General features: G+C 37.0%; 1 protein-coding gene across 1 annotated transcript; it reads left to right on the top strand.

The window, feature by feature from the left end:
- Nucleotides 1-7,585: 7,585 nt before the first annotated feature.
- On the top strand, nt 7,586-20,932 carry LOC138339340 (uncharacterized). Its single transcript, XM_069290933.1, has 16 exons — nt 7,586-8,049; nt 8,104-8,197; nt 8,438-8,594; nt 8,684-9,426; nt 10,072-10,224; nt 10,605-10,718; nt 11,194-11,253; nt 11,365-11,478; nt 17,371-17,610; nt 17,694-17,789; nt 18,206-18,296; nt 18,346-18,556; nt 18,653-18,873; nt 20,020-20,096; nt 20,189-20,642; nt 20,754-20,932. The coding sequence occupies exons 1-16, from the start codon at nt 7,586-7,588 to the stop codon at nt 20,930-20,932; spliced, it is 3,468 nt and encodes a 1,155-aa protein (XP_069147034.1).
- The last annotated feature ends 224 nt before the right edge of the window (nt 20,933-21,156 follow it).

Below are 21,156 nucleotides of genomic sequence, written 5' to 3'. Positions count from 1 at the left end.
TTAAAGTCATCGCATAAAGTACATATGTTCTCAATTACCAAGTCTAAAAGTATTGAAAATACCAAATAACTAAATAAGATGGTCCATGTCTGAAATTTAAGGACATCATGACAAGAATGGGAGAATCCAGCACGAGCTAGAATAAAAAGCTCACCCTGAACTCGAATGTACTGGAGATCGGCTATATCTGAGGTCGAGTCAAAGTCAATGTTTCACTAGCTGCACTCCACAAAAGAAAACGAAGAAAATATAAGTAGGGGTCAACACAAGGAACAAGTAATGAGTAAGTATCATAGCCCTAAGAATACGATGCTAGCAGGTGGCAGGCAACACACAATATGAACCAATGACCACACACTATTGTAGGTACACAATCAATCACAATATCAAGCACACCAAGGAGGACTCATGTCTCCATACCATACTCATTTTTAAAAATAGTTTCTTTGAGATTGAGTATATTGAGTTAATTAAATGTTCCTTTCCTTTAATGTTATATTATCAAAACATGACGTTCCAATCCATATAACATGTAAGAACGTGAAACTCTTATCCCATAATATCATGTCGGAATGTGACACTCTAATCCAATAATACCGTGTCAAAACGTGACACTACGATCCAATTATCTCATCAATTTATTTCATCACCTCTTTTTATTCAAAGCGTAATTTTGGCATAAAGGGTTAAATATTATAAATTCACTGTCTCAAAATGCTTTTGGCCAACAAGAAACCACACCACCAATATATACACCCAAATAATCAAGTACATAGGAAACTATAGAGTATCAATTTATACATATCAATTTCTATTGAGATTTTATATATCAAACAGAAAAAAAACTATAAGGTACCTCCACCGAAGAATGATAGTCGATCAATCTACTTCTCCAATGTCTAAACTTTCCTCAATGCCTCCGATGTTCTCAAATCTGTAGGAAGAACACGACAAAATATTTACTACCCTAAATATTATATGATTACTAATAAGAGTAATAAAAGTAGTCCACTAATTTAAAAATTATTTTCTTTAACCACTAAATAAATTAGTTATTCAAACTACCCCACTAATTTCTAATTATAACTACAAATAGTCAAAAATACCCCTTTAGAGTTTATCGGAAATTATTTTATGAAGAAAAATGTTCTAGTACTCAAGACAATCAAAAGGTTTGCTACATATACTCACTTGCTTGAGTCTTGAAACAAGTTACTAGAAATCGTAGAAGATTCCTCAAAAGGAATTTTTGTAGAACGTTTCAAAGAATTCTCAAAAACATAACTCAACTCTACCTTGAATTTGAATTATGAATTCAATGTTATGAACATGTTAAGAATTATTTTATGTAGGAAGAACAAAGTTCTCAAAGAAGCTTGGATAAAAACATGAATAGAAACCTTGAAACATTATCTTGAAGGTGAATGATAAAAAAAAAACCATTCTTGAGATTCTTGAATTAGTTTATTGAAATCTCTATGACCAAAAATTATGATGTTCATTAGTAAAGATGAAAATACAATTGTTTTCAACCTTTTAATAGTTAAATAAATTTGTTTAGAGTTTTTTTGGAAGAAAAAAAACATAAACAATCCTTTTAATGTTTTCATGTCGTCTAATTCGTAAAAACATTGTACAGATTACTAAAATAGTCATAACTTCTTAAGTAAAAATTGGATTGACGTCAACCTGGAGGCGTTATAAATTTTATTCTATAACCTTAACTTGGATAGGTTATGGCTCACAAAAATCTTAATATTCTAAGAGATATGATTATTTGGAGTTGATCCAAGTAGAATCTAACATCAAACTTAATGAAACTTCAAGAATACTTATCAAGAACTCAAATATTTATCTTTAAGAATGACATTGCGCAGAAAATAATATGTTTGGCATGTTTAATAACAAACCCAACACTATGGAAGCTTACATACCTCTTAGGGATTAAACCCAAGGCAAAAATCTACAACTAAACTCAAGAACGTCGACTAACGCTTTCATCCTTTCCTCTTTTCTCCTCTTTTCTCATCTTTTCTCCTCTTGAACTCTCAACTAAAACCCCAGGCGTATATTGGAATTATAAAACCAAACCTAAAAGGATTTAACCCTAAAATATAACTAAAACGACTTAAATATAAATCGGTAAGGAAAGGACTAAAATAACCCTCTTCGGCTAACTTTTCTTAACTAGACAACCTAACTTCAAAAGGTCATATCTCACTCATACCAACTCGTAACGTAGCAAATTCTGCAACTTTGGAAAGGTAATTCAAAGATTTTTTTAATGGTATCTTTAGTGCACCTAAATCATCATGTACTAGGATTAATGATTGTTTGAAGTTGATCCAAAACTCATGCTTAGTATAACTTGCAACTTTTTAGATTTTGCTATTTCCAATCTAGTTCTTTTTGAAACTCTAGGTGCTAATTCTAGTGAACTGACCTTAATACTTAAGAAACTTTTAATTCCTTGGTAAAGTCTCACTCACTTCAATGAACGGTTCGAATTGTAGTTCGAAAAAATTTATGTGGTGTTAGAGGTACTCAACAAGTAAAACTCTAAACACAAGATAAGTAGGTGAAAGAAGCTTACTCTTTCAATCCCAACCAATCCTTCACAACTACAACCTATATAAAAATAAGCTCAAGTTAATAGCTCACAGTTAACATAGCACATAACTCAATAACAACACTTTACCAAATTATATATCCTCAACAACAATCTCAATATTTATCAATCACAAGTTCCATGCAATGGCATTCACAAGATGAACAAAACACAATATCATGTTCACTAATGATAAGTATGTGCAGTGCAATGGAATGCAATGTCAAGTATAATGATGCATGTATGATCTAGTGATACACGCTTATTGTCTCTTAGTATGGAACCCATGGGGGACATATTTTTCCATGCATCCATCGTGGCATGTGATGCGACCCTTGATAAATAATAATCATCACGGCCCAGGATACTTGCCTCGAAATATAGTATCCATCGCGGCGCGCGATACATTCCTTGAAATTGTTTATCAACTTTAAATTTTTCTTCTTTCTCATTTCACATAACACTTGTCACAACTATGTCTCAGAAAATTCAAGTGACATGTTCACACAAATAATGAGGAGATTACCATTTTCATAACATTGGAAAATTCACAACACAATTATGATATCACATAAACAATGATTCAACAAGCCTTGAAAACATTCTCAACGCATAACACATAAATAATTAATCACATTGCCTTTTATTACACCTTTTTCATCATTAAAATTATTCAACATAGAAAAGTCAACCCATTACCAGTTCTACTTACTCACAAACATATACCATGAGTAAATACACAAATTTCATATAGATAACAAGTTTTTAAAAATCCATTTGTCTGAATCAAATAAGAAATTACTCTGGACTTGAGCCTTTTCCTTTTGTTGAACTTCAAACACAAAGCAATCTATTCACATTGATAATCACATTTAGATTTCAAAACTAACAACACCCATATTGCTATAGTTTTTACCTTAGACCTAAAAACTAACACAAACCTAAAATCAAATTCCTAAATTATATGATGTCAATTATCATGTCAACCCTCAAATCTCCAATTTCACAGTCTAGGGTTATGTACCATTTTCTCCAAACCCATAAATATAATAGTTTTTTTATAATACAATTCACCCACGATGTAATCAAATATACCAATATATCAAATCTTAAATCATAATATTATTCGAAGAACACACATAAAACCACTATTCACAATTTAATCTAATCTTAAAACATTAACACGGTAATTTCATCAATTTGGTCATATGCCTACTTGCTAAGTCATTACTGCTAATAATGGGCAGTACAAATTGGTTGTCAGTATTATTAATATATCCCTACTATAAATGAAAGGAAAATTTCAATGTATCGATAACCTGAATGCTCTTGTCGACGACTCAAGTTAGTATTCCAACCTTTGCTATTTTTAATTTTTGATTTTATTTTTTTCACTCTGCGCAAATTATTGCTATTCACAAAGTCATCAACATTTTCCCTTTTATTTATTTTTTGTTTAACATTTTCCTTTTCGATTATTATTATTAGCAATAAAATAATCTTTTAATAAATATGAAAATCATATAACTCATTCTTATAAGACATGAGTTATTTGTAAAAACTATTAATAAGGTTTACTATAAAAATAATGATTGAAATCCGTAAAACGACACGAAGACGGTTATAGTGGTTTAGATGGTGAATATAGTGTTGGAATTAAGTTATATCTAAAGTAATTAGACTTAAAAAGTTGTTAAGTTCTTCAAATAAGTTATAATATGTAATGTGAATTAATTGGTGAATATAGTGTTGAAATTAAGCTAAAACTAAACAAATTAAACTTAAAAATTTATAAATTCTTCAAATAAGTTAAAATATGCAATGTGATTTAGTTGGTAAATATAATATTGAAATTATGTTAAAACTAAACTAATTAAACTTAAAAAAAATTTAAGTTCTTCAAATAACTTCATATATATAATATGATTTAATTGGTTAATATAGTATTCAAATTAAGCTAAAACAAAAATAGTTAGACTTATAATGTTGATAACTAGTTTTAATAAATAAATTTATATAATGTGGTTTAGTTGGTAAATATTGTATTGCATTAAGAAAAACCTAAACTAATTAGACTTAAAAAGTAATAAGGGTCTTCAAATAAGTAAAAATATGTAATATGATTTACTTGGTGAGTAGTGTTGGAATTAAGTAAAGACTAAACAAATTAGACTTAAAATTTTTTTAATTTATTCAAATAAGTTAAAATATGTACTGTGATTTAGTTGGTGAATATAGTGTAGGAGTAAAGTTGTAACGACCCTCTTAGTCATTTTATGAATTTACCCTTTGTTCTTATTTAACTCATTTTTATAGTTTTATATATAATTTATGACTTGTGAGGATAAGTGGGATGATTTTAAAATTAAATAAATAATTATATAATAATTAATTAACTAAATAAAATAAAATAAGGGCAAGTCCTTATATGGTTGAAAGTCATAAACTGACGAAGGAACAACAGAAAAAAATAATAAGAAGGAAAAGGAAAAGAAAGAGAGGCAGAAAACTTACCTGTAGAATAAAGGAGCCGCAAATAAAGATCAGGTAAAACGACATCTTAAATCTTAAAGGTTTGTTTGAATATAAAATTGTTAAAATAAAGATGTGTATATAGAAAGTATAAATTGTCTATCGATTGGGAGGCTTTTATTATTTAACTATTAGATTAATGTTTTGATTTCTTAAATATTTTTCTCATTACATAAGTCATATGGGTGGTAGAAAATTTCTGACAGGTATACACTAGTGGGCAAAATCATGAAAGCAATTAATAATTTATAATTATGCACAAGTAGGGTTCTGCATATTTTTTTTGTATGCAACTTAAGTATGGGTCATGTGTGAATTAAGCAAAACGTGGTTACTTTCTTTAGTTATCGCCTAGAAATTCAAGGTGTTGAAATATTAAGATAAGAAATCAAGTAGTAGGTGAATTTTATTCCCTAAACGCAAATTGTTTTTTTTTATGTCGAGGAATTGGAACTTTACCCTAGGCATGAAACTTGCAAAAAATATGATAGTTGAAATGTTAGTTGGCATCAAGAATTATGACCTTGATTATAAATATGGGTGAATTTTTTTGTCAAGGTTAAACACATAGTAATGTGGGTGTTTTTAGTTCTGAAACCTTATTGTGAATATATATACTTCAATAGATCCCATTGATTCGGAAGCTCAACAGAATTGGGAGACTCAAGTCCTTTAGTGATTATACGATTCACAAAGGCAAGTGGATTTCTAAACACTTGTTAAGCGTTTGAAATTCGTCTGTTTTCTTGTGTAGTATTGAGAATGACTTGGAGACTTTTTGCTTATTTGTTGTTGTTGTATTCGTTGTAGTAAATTGCACTTTGTTATCAAAATGGTTATCTCTTCATTTTCATTTAGGCATGTCATTTGCATTGTATCTGAGACATGGTTGTGGTAAGAGGATTTGTCATTTCAAGGGTTGTATCACGCACCGCGATGGATATTGTATTTCGAGGGACGTATCGTGCACCGCAAAGGTTACTATTATGGAGGGTCGTGTCGTGCACCGTGACAGATGTATGGACAGATATGTCCCCCATGGGTCGCGAATTGAAAGACAACGGGTGTGTATCATTAAAAAAAAAAGACATGCATCACTATATTTGACATTCTATCTCATGGCATTGCACATTTTATTATGGATGAACTTTAACACGTGTTTTGCTTATCTTGTGAGTGTTTCTCTCTGAAGCTTATGATTGTTGAATATTGAGTTGTTATTAAGAATGTGTAAACTGATAGAGTGTGTATATTGACTTGGGTGTTTGGTAAAATGTAAATTGTTAGGCTGTAGCGTGGAGGTTTAGATAGGGTGTAAGTAATACTCGTATTTTTATTCACTTCACTTGTGTTTAGAGGTTTGCTTGGTAGGTACCGCGTGGTTTGGTACTCACCCCTTGCTTCTACAAATTTTTATAGGTTACGAGCCCGGATCATTGTGATACATGTCATTCTTTTCGTTTCTGAGGTATTTTGTGGAGGGTTGTGAGGTAGCTGCTTATCATCTCAGCGAACTTTCCTACTCCATTTTATGACATTGTTTTTACTTGAAAGACAACATCTTTTTAGACATTTATTTTTTTTCAATTCTAATATTTACATTTGAGGCTTGTGCACGTGAGACCTGGTTTTGGGAATTGAATTAATATGACTTGGTCTCATAATAGAAATTATTGTTGGATTGTCATTTACTTCCGCACTTTGTTAGATTTTGGGTTTTAGGCTGACTTTTCTTTGTGGGATAAGACGAGTGCCATCACACCAATTTTTGGGTCATGGCAAAATGTTATCAGAGCCCCAGGTTCATAGGTCCCACGTGTATACAAGTCGTGTCTACGTAGAGTCTCAAGGATCAGTACTAAGACGTCTGTACTTATCTTTGAGAGGCTATAAGGATTACTAGGAAACTTACTTTTATTCATTCTTTTTCATTATGCGTAGTCACCTTCTTTCGTAATGAGTTGTTGTATACTCTTTTGACAGATGGCGAGGACTACAACTAATGTTACTGGTTGTAGAGGGGAGGCACTTCCCGAGGCAGTTGTTGAGGCCCCAGCTAGGGTTAGGGGTAGATCTCGAGCTAGAGGTCGTTCTAGTAGTACAATAGTAGCCATAAGTCCTGGACGTGGAGAAGCACCAGTGAGAGGTCGTGCTAGAGAGGTCTCTACAGAACCTCATGTTCATGGCAGAGAGGACCAGGTTCCTCCAAATCCTGTAGTCATACAGTTGCTTCAGGATACACTATTGAGGGTTTAAAGTGTTCTAGAGGGATTTTCTCAGGGTGGTGTTGTAACTACCATACCACATGACTCTCGTACTAGAGAGGGGGCTCAGAACAAAGAGGAGCAACAAGCTCCAGTTGTTCAAGATGCGGTGGGGCAACTACCAGTAGATCATGTGGTTTAGAATGATGTTGCACCAGTAGTTGGGGGTCAAGTTGCACCGATGGTTGTTCGGACAGAGGATGAGCAGCGTAGGTATGGGAGATTTCAAAAGATGGACCCACCTCAATTTCAGGATGGGAAGTGGGAGGATGCTCATGAGTTTCTAACTACCTGTCGAGAGTTACTAGAGGTGGTTGGATTAGCTGAGTCACATGAGGTTCGATATGCTACACTCCAGCTTCTTGGACCAGCGAGAAACTGGTGGAGGACTTATTCAGGAGTTTTTCCAGTTGGATCTCCTCTAGTGACTTGGGAGAAGTTTACTAGTGCATTCCAAGATCGTTTTATCCAATGGAGCATGACAGAGGAGAGTTGCCTGAGGTTTGAGAGTCTGAGACATGATAGTTTATCGCTTACAGAGTATGAGGCGCGTTTTTGCAACTTGTGTAGGCATGAGTTACCCATTATTCCATATGAGACAGAGAGGGTCCGCAGATATTTGATGGGATTGGCGTTCTCTATCAGGTAAGCTGTGTTTCAGGCATCTAGTGAGGGGGATTCTTTCCATTCCATTGTTAGTGCTGCCAAAGAGGCGGAATTGATGGTGAGAGAGGAGTTTGGGGACCCTAAAAGGGACCGTATACCAGTCAATTTCAAGGTGCCTCTGTTGGAGGTAGGGGATCATAGACACTGAGTGGTTTTTTTTAGCAGCGGGGACCTATATATGCATCAATGCTGACATTTGAGGGTGTCCAGACATCTAGGGGTTCTTATGGACCGTGTAAGGGCTCGTGCGGTTTAGAGCAGCGACCTACGGGGTGAGGAAATTGTAGTGGGTTTTCAGGGTCCACACAGTAGTTCTCAGGTCAGAGATTTTTTTACATTTGGAGATCCCGATCATCTAATGCGGCAGTGTACTTCTCAAAGGGGTCGTAGTAGGCCTCAACCTAATTCTTCATTCCAGACTAGACCACCACCTCCACAGGGTAGATGTCATGGCAGAGTTCAGTCCAGTAGAGGTAATAGAGTTTCTAGTAGTGGTGTTGAAGCTCAGCAGAGTGGGGGTAGAGGTACCACAAGGCTGGAGGTGGACGACTAGCCTACTATTATGCTTTCCCTGGGAGACCTGAGGTAGAGACCTCTGATGCTGTTATTACAGGTATCATGCCTATATGCTATCGACGTGCGATTGTGTTGTTTGAGCCAGGTTCTACATTCGCTTATGTGTCTACGTATTTTGCTGCTAAATTTGATATGATATGTCATAGCATGACTGTACCTATTTTTATTTCTACACCCATGGGTAAGCCCTTAGTGGTGGATCAAGTGTATCGATCATGTCTTGTTTCTTTTGCTGGGTATGACACTTGGGTAGACTTAATTATTCCGGTGATGGTAGACTTTGATGTTATCTTGGGTATGGATTGGCTTTCTCCTTATCATGTTGTCCTTCTTTGTAATTCTAAGATTCTGACTTTAGCAATGCCTAGTTTTCCGAGGGTTGAGTGGAAGAGTGTTAGTTGTTCTTATCCTAGCAAGATCATATCTTTTATCCGTGCTCAAAGATTTGTGGAGAAGGGGTGTTTGTCTTACTTAGATTTTATTCGAGATACTAGCATTGAACAACCTCCCATTGACTCTGTTCCCGTGGTTCAGGAGTTTCCTGATGTATTTCCTTCTGACCTTCCAGGTGTTCCTTCCGATAGGGATATCGATTTTGCTATTTATTGGGAACCGGGCACTAAGCCTATTTCTATCCCTCCATACCGTATGGCTCCAGCAGAGTTGAAAGTATTGAAGGATCAGTGGCAGGATTTATTGAGTAAGGGTTTTATTCGACCTAGTGTGTCACCTTGTGGTGCCCCTGTATTGTTTGTGAAGAAGAAGGATGGGACTATGAGAGTGTGTATTGATTATAGACAGTTGAACAAGGTAACAGTGAAGAATAAGTATCCTCTTCGGCGTATTGATGATGAGTTATTTGATCAGTTACAGGGAGCATCATTGTTCTGTATGATTCATTTGAGGTTTGGGTATCATCATTTAAAGATTAGGGCATCACATATCCCTAAGACAGCTTTTCGGACACGGTATGGGCATTATGAATTCCTAGTGATGTCCTTCGGATTGAAAAATGCCCTAGCAGCATTCATGGAGTTGATGAATGGGGTGTTTCGACCTTACCTTGATTCTTTTATGATTCTTTTCATCGATGACATCTTGGTTTACTCCAAGAATGAGTAGGACCATGTCCGACACTTGAGGATTGTACTTCTGAGGTTAAGAGTAGAGAAGTTGTATGCCAACTTCTCAAAGTGTGAGGTCTGGCTTATTTCTTTGGCATTCTTAGGATATGTGGTGTCTAAGGAGGGTATTAGAGTAGATCCAGCAAAGATTGAGGTAGTTAGAGGCTGGACGCAACCTACTTCACCTAGTGAGATTCGGAGTTTTGTGGGATTGGCAGGCTATTATCGACGATTTGTTTGGAGTTTCTCTGCTATTGCAGCTCCATTAACTAGATTGACTTGACAGGATGTGTATTTTTAGAGTTCTGATGAGTGTGAGCAGAGTCTTAAAAAACTAAAGACTTTGTTGAATTCATCTCCTATGTTGACTCTTCCTGATGAGGGTGAAGACTTTACAGTATATTGTGATTCATCAGGAGTTGGATTGGGTGGTGTGTTGATGCAGAAGGGGAAAGTAATTGCTTATGCTTCTAGGCAATTGAAGTCCCATGAGAAGAACTACCCTACTCATGATCTGGAGTAGGCGGCTGTGGTATTTGTACTTAAGTTATGGCGTCATTATTTGTACGGAGTGCATTGTGAGATCTTCACTGATCATCGGAGTCTTCAGTATATCTTTAGTATGAGAGACTTGAACTTGAGGCAGCGAGATGTCTTGAGTTGCTGAAGGACTATTATATGACCATTCTGTATCATCCGGGGAAGGCCAATGTTGTGGCCGATGCTTTGAGTAGGAAGACTCATTGAATGGGGAGTCTTGCATCCCTTAGTATTGAGGAGAGACCATTGGCTAGAGATGTTCAATTGTTAGTTAACACTCTTTTTCAATTGCAGATCTACGAGCAGAGTGATGTGATGATTGCTTTTATTGAGGCTCGATCTTCTTTAGTCGAGCAGATTTGTGCACACCAGTTTGATGATGAAAAATTATGCCTCATTCAAGACAAAGTATTGAGTGGGTAAGCTAAGGAGGCTGTCCATGATTCTTATGGTGTCTTACGGATCTAAGGAAGGATTTGTGTGCCTAATACAAGCGATTTGATTAGATTGATTCTTGAGGAGGCCCATTGTTTTGAGGTGTTTGACTTTCTAGTAAGTCAACTGGGAGCACCAGTGGCCCGGGGGTTTATCTTAGAGGATGCCTCTTCCTACTTGGAAGTGGGAGCGGATTACCATGGACTATGTTGTGGGTTTGCCTACCACAATGGTTGGTTATGACTCTATTGGGGTTGTTGTTGATAGGCTAACCAAGTATGCCCACTTTATTCCGGTTTTGGTGAAGTATACAGCAGAGAAGTTAGCCGAGCTATATATTAGTTAGATTGTGCCACTACATGGAGTTCCTATTTCTATCATATCAGATCGAGGTTCACTATTTACTTCTCACTTCTGGAAGACATTACAACATGTTCTTGGTACTCAGCTAAAGATGAGTACAGCCTTTCACCCTCAGACAGATGGCCAGTCTGAGTGGACCATTCAGGTATTGGAAGATATGCTTCGAGCGTGTGTGATAGATTTTGGTGCTAGATGGGATCGACATTTACCTTTAGTATAGTTTGCCTACAATAATAGTTATCACTCTACTATCAAGATGGCCCCATTTGAGGCGTTGTATGGCAGAAGGTGTAGATCTTTGATTGGTTCGTTCAATTCGGCGGAGATGGACTCTTTGGATACAGATTTGCTTAGAGATGCTATGGAGCAAGTTTGTATGATTCAGTATAGACTGTGACAGCTCTGAGTCGACATACGAATTATGCAGATCGGAGAGTTAGAGCCTTAGTATTTATGGAGGGTGATCATGTTCGACTCCGACTATCACCCATAAAGGGTGTGATGAGGTTTTGAAGGGCAAGCTTGGCCCTAGTTTCATTGGACCTTTTGAAATTTTGATCTGAGTGAGAGAGGTGGCCTATAAGTTGGCCTTGCCACCTAGTTTGTTGGTAGTTCATCCTTTTTTTCATGTATCTATGCTTCAAATGTATATTCCAGATGAATCTCATGTGCTTTCACTTGATTCTGTGGAGTTGGGTCCAGACTTGACATTTGAGGAGGAGCCTATATATATTTTTGATAGGCAGTTTTGAAATCTTAGGACCAAGGAGATTGCTTCAGTGAAGTGCAATGGAAGCACCGATCAGTGGGAGATGCAACTTGGGATACTCAGTCTGACCTGCGTGCAAGATATCCTCAACTTTTTGAAGCTTCTGGTACTTTCTTTTACTTTATGTTCGAGCACTAACTTGAATTTTAGTGGTGGATAATGTAATGACCCTCTTAGTCATTTTCTGAATTTTACCCTTTTTCTGATATAACTCATTTTTATAGATTTATATATAATTTATGACTTGTAAGGATAAGTGGGATGATTTTAAAATTAAATAAATTATTATATAATAATTAATTAACTATATAAAATCAAATAAGGTCAAGGCCTTATATGGTTGAAAGTCGGAAACTAACGAAGGAATAGCTGAAAAAAATACTAAGAAGGAAAAGGAAAAGAAAGAGAGGCAGAAAACTTACCTGTAGAATAAAGGAGCAAGGTCAAAATCAGGTAAAACTACATCTTAAATATTAAAGGTTTGTTATAATATAAAATTGTTAAGATAAAGAGGTGTATATAGAAAGAATAAATTGTCTATCGATCGGAGGCTTTTATTATTTAACTATTAGATCGATGATTAGATTTCTTAAATATTTTTCTCCTTACTTTAGTCATATGGGTGGTAGCAAATTTCTGACAGGTATAAACTAGTGGGCAAAATCGTGAAAGCAATTAATAATTGATAATTATGCACAAGTAGGATTCTGCATATTTTTTTTGTATGCAACTTAAGTATGGGTCATGTGTGAATTATGCAAAACGTGGTTACTTTCTTTAGTTATCGCCTAGAAATTCAAGGTGTTTAAATATTAAGATAAGAAATCAAGTAGTAGGTGAATTGTATTCCCTGAATGCAAATTTTTTTTATGTCGAGGAATTGGAACTTAACCCTAGGCATGAAACTTGAAAAAAATATGATAGTTGAAATGTTAGTTGGCATCAAGAATTATGATATTGATTATAAATCTGGGTAAATATTAGTAATGTGGGTGTTGTTAGTTCTGAAACCTTATTGTGAATATATATACTTGAATAGATCCCATTGATTCGGAAGCTTAACAGAAAGGAGAGACTCAAGTCCCAGAGTGATTATTTTATTGACAAAGGCAAGTGGATTTCTAAACCCTTGTTAAGCGTATGAAATTTGTGTATTTTCTTGTCTAGTATTTAGAATGACTTGGAGACTTGTTGCTTATTTGTTGGTGTTGTATTCCTTGTAGTAAATTGTGCTTTGATATTAAAAAGGTTATCTCTTCATTTTCATTTAAGCATGTCATTTGCATTGTATCTGAGACATGGTTGTGGTAAGAGGAATTTTCATTTTGTGGGTCGCATCGCGCGCGGCGCTGGATAATATATTTCGAGGGACGTATCACACGTCATGAAGTTTAATGTTATCGAGGTTCATATCATGCGCCACGACAGATGCAAGGATAGATATGTCCCCCAAGGTTCCCAAACTGAAAGACCGCGGGTGTGTATCGTTAAGAAAAACATGCATTACTATATTTGACATTGTATCTCATGGCATTGCACATTTTATTATTGATGAACTTGAACACGTGTTTTGCTAATCTTGTGATTTTTCTCTGTGAAGCTTGTGACTGTTCAATATTGAGTGGTTATTGAGAATGTGTAAACTGATAGAGTGTGTTTATGTAGTTGTGTGTTTGGTAAAATGTAAACTGTTAGGCTGTAGCGTGGAGATTTAGATATGGTGTAAGTAGTACCCATATTTTTATTCACTTAACTTGTGTTTAGAGGTTTACTTGTTGGGTACCCCGTGGTTTGGTACTCACCCCTTGTTTCTACAAATTTTTGTAGGTTACGAGCCTAGATCTTCATGATACATGTTATTCTTTTCGTTTTCGAGGCATCTTGTGGAGGGTTGTGAGGTAGTTTCTTATCATCTCAGCGAATTTTCCCTACTCCAGGTTATGACTTTGTTTTTAATTGAAAGACAACATCATTTTAGACTTCTATTTTATTTCAATTCTAATATTTACATTAGAGGCTTGTGCACGTGACAACCTGATTTTTGGAATTGAAATAATATGACTTGGTTTCATAATAGAAATTATTGTTGGATTGGCATTTTCTTCCGCGCTTTGTTAGATATTCTGTTTTAGGCTTACTTGTCTTGGTGGGATAAGACGAGTGCCATCACACCCATTTTCGGGTTGTGACAAAAGTTTAAACCAAACTAATTAGACTTAGAAAGTTTTTAAATTTTTCAAATAAGTTATAATATGTAATGTGATTTAGTTGGTAAATATAGTGTTGCAATTAAGTCTAAACTAAACATTTTTGACTTATAAAGTTGCTAAATTCTACAAATAAGTGAAATTTTATAATGTTGTTCAGTAAATGAATATAATGTTGAAATTAATATTAAACCAAACTAATTAGACTCATAAAGTCACTAGGCTGTTTTAATAAGTTAAATTACATAATGTAGTTTAGTTTGTGAATATAGTGTTGGAATTAAGTTAAAACTAAACCAATTAGACTTACAAAGTTTTTAAATTCTTTAAATAAGTTTAAATATATAATTTTAATTAGTTGGTAAATATATTGTAGGAATTATATTAAAACTAAATAAACTAAACTTAAAAATCTGTTAAATATCACGACCCATAACGAGTCGTGAGTGGCACCCACACTTAACCTCCCAAGTGGGCGAACCAACCAATTTAATCTAACTTACAAAATAAAAACATAACGCGGAAACTCAAATGTTACTAAATATCATTTCACAACACCTGGAAGTCACCACATCAAGGACCTCTAATCTCCAATAAGTTTAAGAATATTAAATACACTAAAGTACAAGAATAGACGGGTATGTGTGCGAAAGTATAGGATAACATGTCATGACCGAGATAATCCAACACGAGCTTCAATGAATAACTCACCCTGGGACCTGATATGCGAGAGGCTAGCAAGATCTAAGAGAAATCTGAAGTCATTAGTACAGTTGTTGCATTTAATAAAAGCAAAATAAAGAAGAAAACAAGTAGGACTCAGTACGAGGCAACATGTACTAAGTAAGTATCATCGGTAAACCCAAAATAGTAACTAATATACAAAGAATAATAGTATCTCAACTATAGCACTTAACATGTGATAAGCAATAAACAACATGAACAAGTGTCACTAACAATAAAGTAACCACATATTATGTCAACGGTATCAAGATCACACATGAGGACTCATGCCTCCAAACAAAACCACTTTGGGATTTGAGTTCTTTGAGATTTAGTATCTTCCATTAATTCAACATATTTTTAATTTAATATAATTGTACGTGACACTCCGATCCAAGAATACCGTGTAAGAATGTGACACTCCGATCCATGAATACCGTGTCGAAACGTGACACTCGTATCCAAAAATACCATGTCGGAACATGACAATCCGATCTTGTAACAACCTGTTTAGTCGGTTCGAGTAGTAGAATTACTTTGATAAAAACTAACTGGGTCGACGGATCACGCGACGGACCATCATGTCCATGACGGATCGTGATGGACTCCGTCGTCCCATACTTGTGAAATTTCCCCTGCTGCTCTCCTCATTACCCTCGACGACAGGTAGGACGAACCGTCATAGGCACAACGGTCCGTCGAGGGTCTCCGTTCCAAAACACTTCAACTCAAAAATCTGGGTACTAGGATCAACTCTATGAACTTCACGACGGAACTGCAGCACGGACCGCCGTAGATACAAAGGACCGTCACAAATTTCATTACTGAATTTAACTCTATGGGCTTTGTGACGGACCTGCAGGACGGCCCGTCATAGAGATGACAGATCGTCACGAGCTTCGTGACCCCGACTTGGGCAGACTTTCGCTAGAAGTTTTAGAGGGGTGTTTTGGACTATTCATGACAAACTTTATGAAATTAGTGGGGTAAGTTTAATAATTTATTTACTTAGGGGTTAAAGGGGATAACCTTTAAAGAAGTAGTTGGTTACTTTTATCATAATGAATTATATGATAACTAGGGTAAAAGAAAAAGAATTTGGAGAAGAAAAATAAGAAGAACAGAAAGAGGGGAGAACGAGTGAGAGAGAGAGTGAGCGAAGAGGAAAGCAAAGTCATTGGGAAGTTGCTTGCTTGATAACGATTCTTCGGTGGAAGAAGGTTATGGTTTATTTCTATGTGATAGATAAACTCTAAATAGCGATTGATATGTATTGGGTGGTATTGTAAAGTCTTCTATATGCTTGATTGTGTGTTTGTATGATGTGATTCTATAAATGTGGTGGGTTAGAATGATGAGACTGTTGATTTCTTAAATCTTAATTCCTCTCCATTAAGATGTTCTTGAATAAGGAAGACTTGTTGAAATAAAATAATGAGATAGATGGATCGGAGTGTCACGTTCCGACACGTAGTATTAGGGGATCGGAGTGTCACGTTCCGACACGTAGTATTAGGGGATCGGAGTTTCACGTTCTGACACGGTAATATTGGAGCAGAGTGTAACGTTCCCACACGTAGTATTAGGGGATCGAAGTGTCACGTTCCGACACGGTAGTATTAGGGGATCAGAGTGTCACTTTCCGACACGGTAATAACAAAGAGAAGTAATATTGAATTATGTTAATATACTCAAATTCGAAGAGCGTGTTTTCCCAAATGAGTATGGTGTGGAGGCTTCAGTCCTCAAGGTTATGCTTGGTGTTGTGGTCAATGGTTATTGTACTTGTTGATTGGCACCTGTTAAGTGTTATGGTTGATTTTATATTATTATTCGGTATATATTGCTTTTTATTTTGAGTTGGCCGATGATACCTACTCAGTAAGTGTTCCTTGTACTGACCCCCTACTTGTAATTTTCTTCCTTGTTATTAGTAGAGTGCAACAAGCGTGCCATCAACTTCGACTCGTCCTCAACTCTAGCCAGTTTCCAACATATCAGATTTAAGGATGATCTATTATTCCTAGCTCGGACTGGATTTTCTCCGTCACGTCTTTATGTCTTGAAGTTCGGACATGGACCATCCTTTTACTTATTTTAGCTTCTTAATACTCTTAGATTTAGAAATTTGAGGATAGATGTTCTTGATGTGATGACTTCGAGATTTTGGGAATAATAAGTATTAAATTTTAGAAGTCTACTTAATTGATTTCGTTAATGAGTGTTGGGTTTTCCGCATTATATTTTGTTCATTATAATTGATATACTGGTAAATGTTGGGGTTTAGATTTGTTGTTTTTCTCACATAGGATGATAAGTGTGGGTGCCACTCGCGGCTTATTTTGGGTCGTGACAAACTTGGTATCAAAGCATTAGGTTCGTTGGTCTCATCACACAAGAACGAGTCTAGTAGAGTCTTCAGGAACGGTAAGGGGACGCCCTTACTTTTCTTTGAGAGGCTATAGGACTTCAGGTAAATTCCGTTCTTTCGTGCTATTACTTGGATACAATTGGTATCTAGTTCATACAAATTGGTATCTGACATCCTCACTCTATTTCGCAGATGGTTAGAACTAGAGCAACAACTTTGCCAACACCATCACCAACAAGACAGGGTGCGCCTGAGCAAACCACTGGAGCTTTAGCTCGAGGAGGAGTAGTGGCAAGAGGCCGTGGTAGAGGTTGCAGGTTGACGCCCTCTAGAGGTAGAGGACAAACACCTGGTCCAGCTTGTAAAAGGGCGTTGAATCCTTCACCGACTGATGAGGTAGTAAGAGAGGGTGAGGAAGGGGATAACGAACAGGTGCAAGATGAGGAATTATTACCCCAACCTACCCAGAGATGATCAATCAGGTTCTTACTTATCTTAGTGGGTTATCTGATCAGCGCCAGACACCTCTTGTGTTTGCTGCACCAGCAGCTCAGGTTTCGGGAGTACAACATGCAGCTGCTGGGGCTCCCCGCATGGATGTCTTATTGGAAGTAGGCATGTTTCGTCGATTGACTACAGAGCCTATAATGACGAGTGATCAGCATGAACTTTTAAATAAATTCTTGAAGTTGAAACCTCCAGTCTTTAAGGGTGCTGAATCTGAGGATGCCTATGATTTTCTGGTTGAATGTCATGAGCTGCTACATAAGATGGACATCGTAGAACGATTCGGTGTTGAGTTTGTGACCTATCAGTTCCAGGGGAATGCCAAAATGTGGTGGCGGACGTATGTTGAGTGTCAACCTGCACAGGCACCACCTATGACTTGGGCATCATTCTCTAGCTTATTTATGGAAAAGTATATACCCCGGACCTTGAGGGACAAGAGGAGAGATGAGTTCCTAAGCCTAGAGCAAGGCAGGATGTTTGTTACTGCTTATGAGGCTATGTTTCGTGCCCTTTCCAGGTATGCAACCCAGCTTTGCTTCAGTCCACAAGAGAGGATTCGCCGTTTTATGAAGGGATTGAGGTTGGATTTGCAGATCCCAACCTTACAGGTATCTACTGCAGAAAAATCCTTTCAGGAAGTGGTTGATTTTGTAATAGAAGTTGAGGGGGTAAAGCCAGACGACTTCACCACGGCATCGACAACTAAGAAGTTCCGTAGGGGAGGTGAGTTTAGTGGTTCCTACTCTAGAGGGCAATGTTCAAGAGGTCACCAAGCCCGACCTATTCAGTCTTCACTGCAGGCTGTAGCTGGGGGTCCATCGCAGACCGGTCAACATTTCTCTGAGTTTGGAGGTTATCCCCAGACATCGTCATTCTCGCAGAGACCTATGCTTGACTCCTGAGATTGTTATGGATGTGGAGAGACTGGACATATTAGGAGGTATTGTCCAAAACAAAGTTACAGACCCCCAATAGTTAGAGGTAGAGGTGGTCATGGGAGAGGCCGCCATTCTGGAGGACGTGGTGGCCAAAGTGACGGTAGTCACCAAATCAGCCGGGGTGGCGAGCAAGCTGGAGCTAATATCATGCAACATGGTAGGGGCAACGGGCAGACAAGTGATAGGGCCCATTGTTATGCTTTCCCTGGGAGATCGGAAGCAGATACATCTGATGCTATTATCATAGGTAATCTTTTGGTCTGTGATTCCATGGCTTCTATATTATTTGTTCCAGGATCCACATTTTCATATGTATCTTCCTCATTTGCTAATGGTCTTGATTTATATTATGATTTGCTTGACATGCCTATTCGTGTCTCTACTCCTGTGGGTGAGTCTTTGATAGTTGAGAAGGTGTATAGTCTTGTCTTGTGACTTTTGTGGGGAGCAATACTCATGTAGATATGATTATTCTAGAGATGGTTGATTTCGAGGTAATTCTGGGTATGACATGGCTTTCTCAAAATTTTGGAATATTAGATTGTAATGCTAAAACTGTGACATTAGCCAAGCCTGGGAAAGATCCGCTAGTGTAGGAGTGTGACTATATTTACACCCCAGTTCATATCATCTCCTTTCTTCGTTATAAGAGAATGGTTAGTAAGGGTTGTTTAGATTTCTTGGCACATCTCAGGGATGACACTTCCCAAGTACCTTCGATTGAGTCTGTCTCGATAGTCCGTGAGTTTCTGGATGTGTTTCCCGCAATGTTTCCTGGTATGCCACCTGATAGGGATATTGATTTCTGTATTGATCTGGAGCCGGGTACTCGCCCCATTTCCATACCCCCTTATAGAATGGCCCCAGCTCAGTTAAGGGAGTTAAAAGCCCAACTTCAAGAGTTGTTAGTTAAAGGTTTTATTAGGCCAAGTGCATCCCCTTGGGTTGCTCTTGTTTTATTTTTGAAGAAGAAGGATGGAAGTTTTCGGATGTGCATAGACTACATGTAACTGAATAAGGTAACTATTAAGAACAAGTATCCTCTTCCTCGCATAGATGATTTGTTCAATCAGTTACAAGGTGCTTGTACCTTCTCAAAATTAGATTTGAGATCTTATTATCATCAATTGAAAATACGGGCAACAGATGTGCCAAAGACTGCTTTTCGAAACAGTTATGGGCATTATGAATTCTTAGTAATGTCTTTTGGGCTTACGAATGCCCCTGCTGCTTTCATGAGCCAGATAAACGGGATTTTTAAACCATATCTGGATCTCTTTGTCATTTTATTTATTGATGATATACTGATATACTCAAAGAGCAGGGAAAAACATGAGGAGCATTTTGATAATGGTATAGCATTTTGATAAGTGTGAGTTTTGGCTCAACTCAGTGTCCTTCATGGGGCACGTGGTTTTTAAGGATGGAGTGATGGTGGATCCTTCTAAGATTGAAGCAATGAAGAGTTTGGTAAGACCTACTAATGTTACAAAGGTAAGGAGCTTTACTACCGTCGATTTGTCAAGGGATTCTCTTCTGTTGCTTCCCAACTGACAAATTAGACTAAGCAGAATGTTCCATTTGTGTGGTCGGACGAATGTGAAAAACTCTTCCTGAACCTCAAGACCTTTTTGACTACTGCACCTATTCTTACCTTGCTAGTGGAAGGTAAGAATTTCACTGTTTACTATGATGCATCTTATTCTGGGTTGGGTCCAGTGCTAATGCAGGAGAGGAATGTAATCGTTTATGCTTCGAGGCAATTAAAAGTGCATGAACGTGACTATCCGACCCATGATTTGGAGTTGGCTGTAGTTTTATTTGCACTAAAGCAATGGAGACATTATCTATATGGGGTTAAGTGTGAAGTCTATACAGATCATCATAGTTTACAGTATGTCTTTACTCAGAAAGATTTGAATTTGAGGAAGACGAGGTGGATAGAACTACTGAAGGACTATGATCTTACTATTTTGTATCACCCAGGAAAAGCTAATGTTGTGGCAGATGCTCTAAGTAGAAAAGCAGGGAGCATGGGAAGTCTAGCCCACCTACAGGTTTCTAGACGCCCATTGGCTAGAGAGGTTCAGACTCTGTCTAATGACCTTATGAGGCTTGAGATACTAGAGAAGGGAGGATTTTTGGCCAGTGTGGAGGAAAGATCTTCTCTTCTTGACAAGATTAAGCAAAAACAGTTTACTGATGAGAAACTGATCCGATTTCGAGATATGGTATTACGAGGAGAGGCTAAAGAGGCAATAATGACGAGGAAGGCGTTTTTAGAATTAAGGGGAGGGTATGTGTGACCAGTGTTGATGATTTGATTCAGACTATTCTTACAGAGGCTCATAGTTCAAGGTATTCTATACATGCTGGTGCGACCAAGATGTATCGTGACCTAAAGCAACATTTTTGGTGGGGTAGGATGAAGCGTGACATTGCGATTTTGTTGCCCAATGCAAGAATTGTCAACAGGTAAAGTATGAACACCAGAGGCCCAGAGGAACACATCAGAAAATGCCCATTCCTT

The sequence above is a fragment of the Solanum lycopersicum genome, chromosome 11, assembly GCF_036512215.1.
Source record: "Solanum lycopersicum chromosome 11, SLM_r2.1".
Classification (NCBI taxonomy): domain Eukaryota; kingdom Viridiplantae; phylum Streptophyta; class Magnoliopsida; order Solanales; family Solanaceae; genus Solanum; species Solanum lycopersicum.
Note: the sequence above shows the minus strand (reverse complement) of the source record. Positions and strands in the feature narration are given on the sequence as shown.

Bases quoted from the DNA above. Each gene is read 5' to 3' on its own strand.
- LOC138339340 (XM_069290933.1), top strand. From the start codon at position 7,586: ATGGTTGTTCGGACAGAGGATGAGCAGCGTAGGTATGGGAGATTTCAA. The intron at 8,198-8,437 runs GTAGGGGATCAT...CTAATGCGGCAG, and splicing joins TCAAGGTGCCTCTGTTGGAG to TGTACTTCTCAAAGGGGTCG. The intron at 10,719-11,193 runs GTATTGAGTGGG...CTTGGTACTCAG, and splicing joins TATGCCTCATTCAAGACAAA to CTAAAGATGAGTACAGCCTT.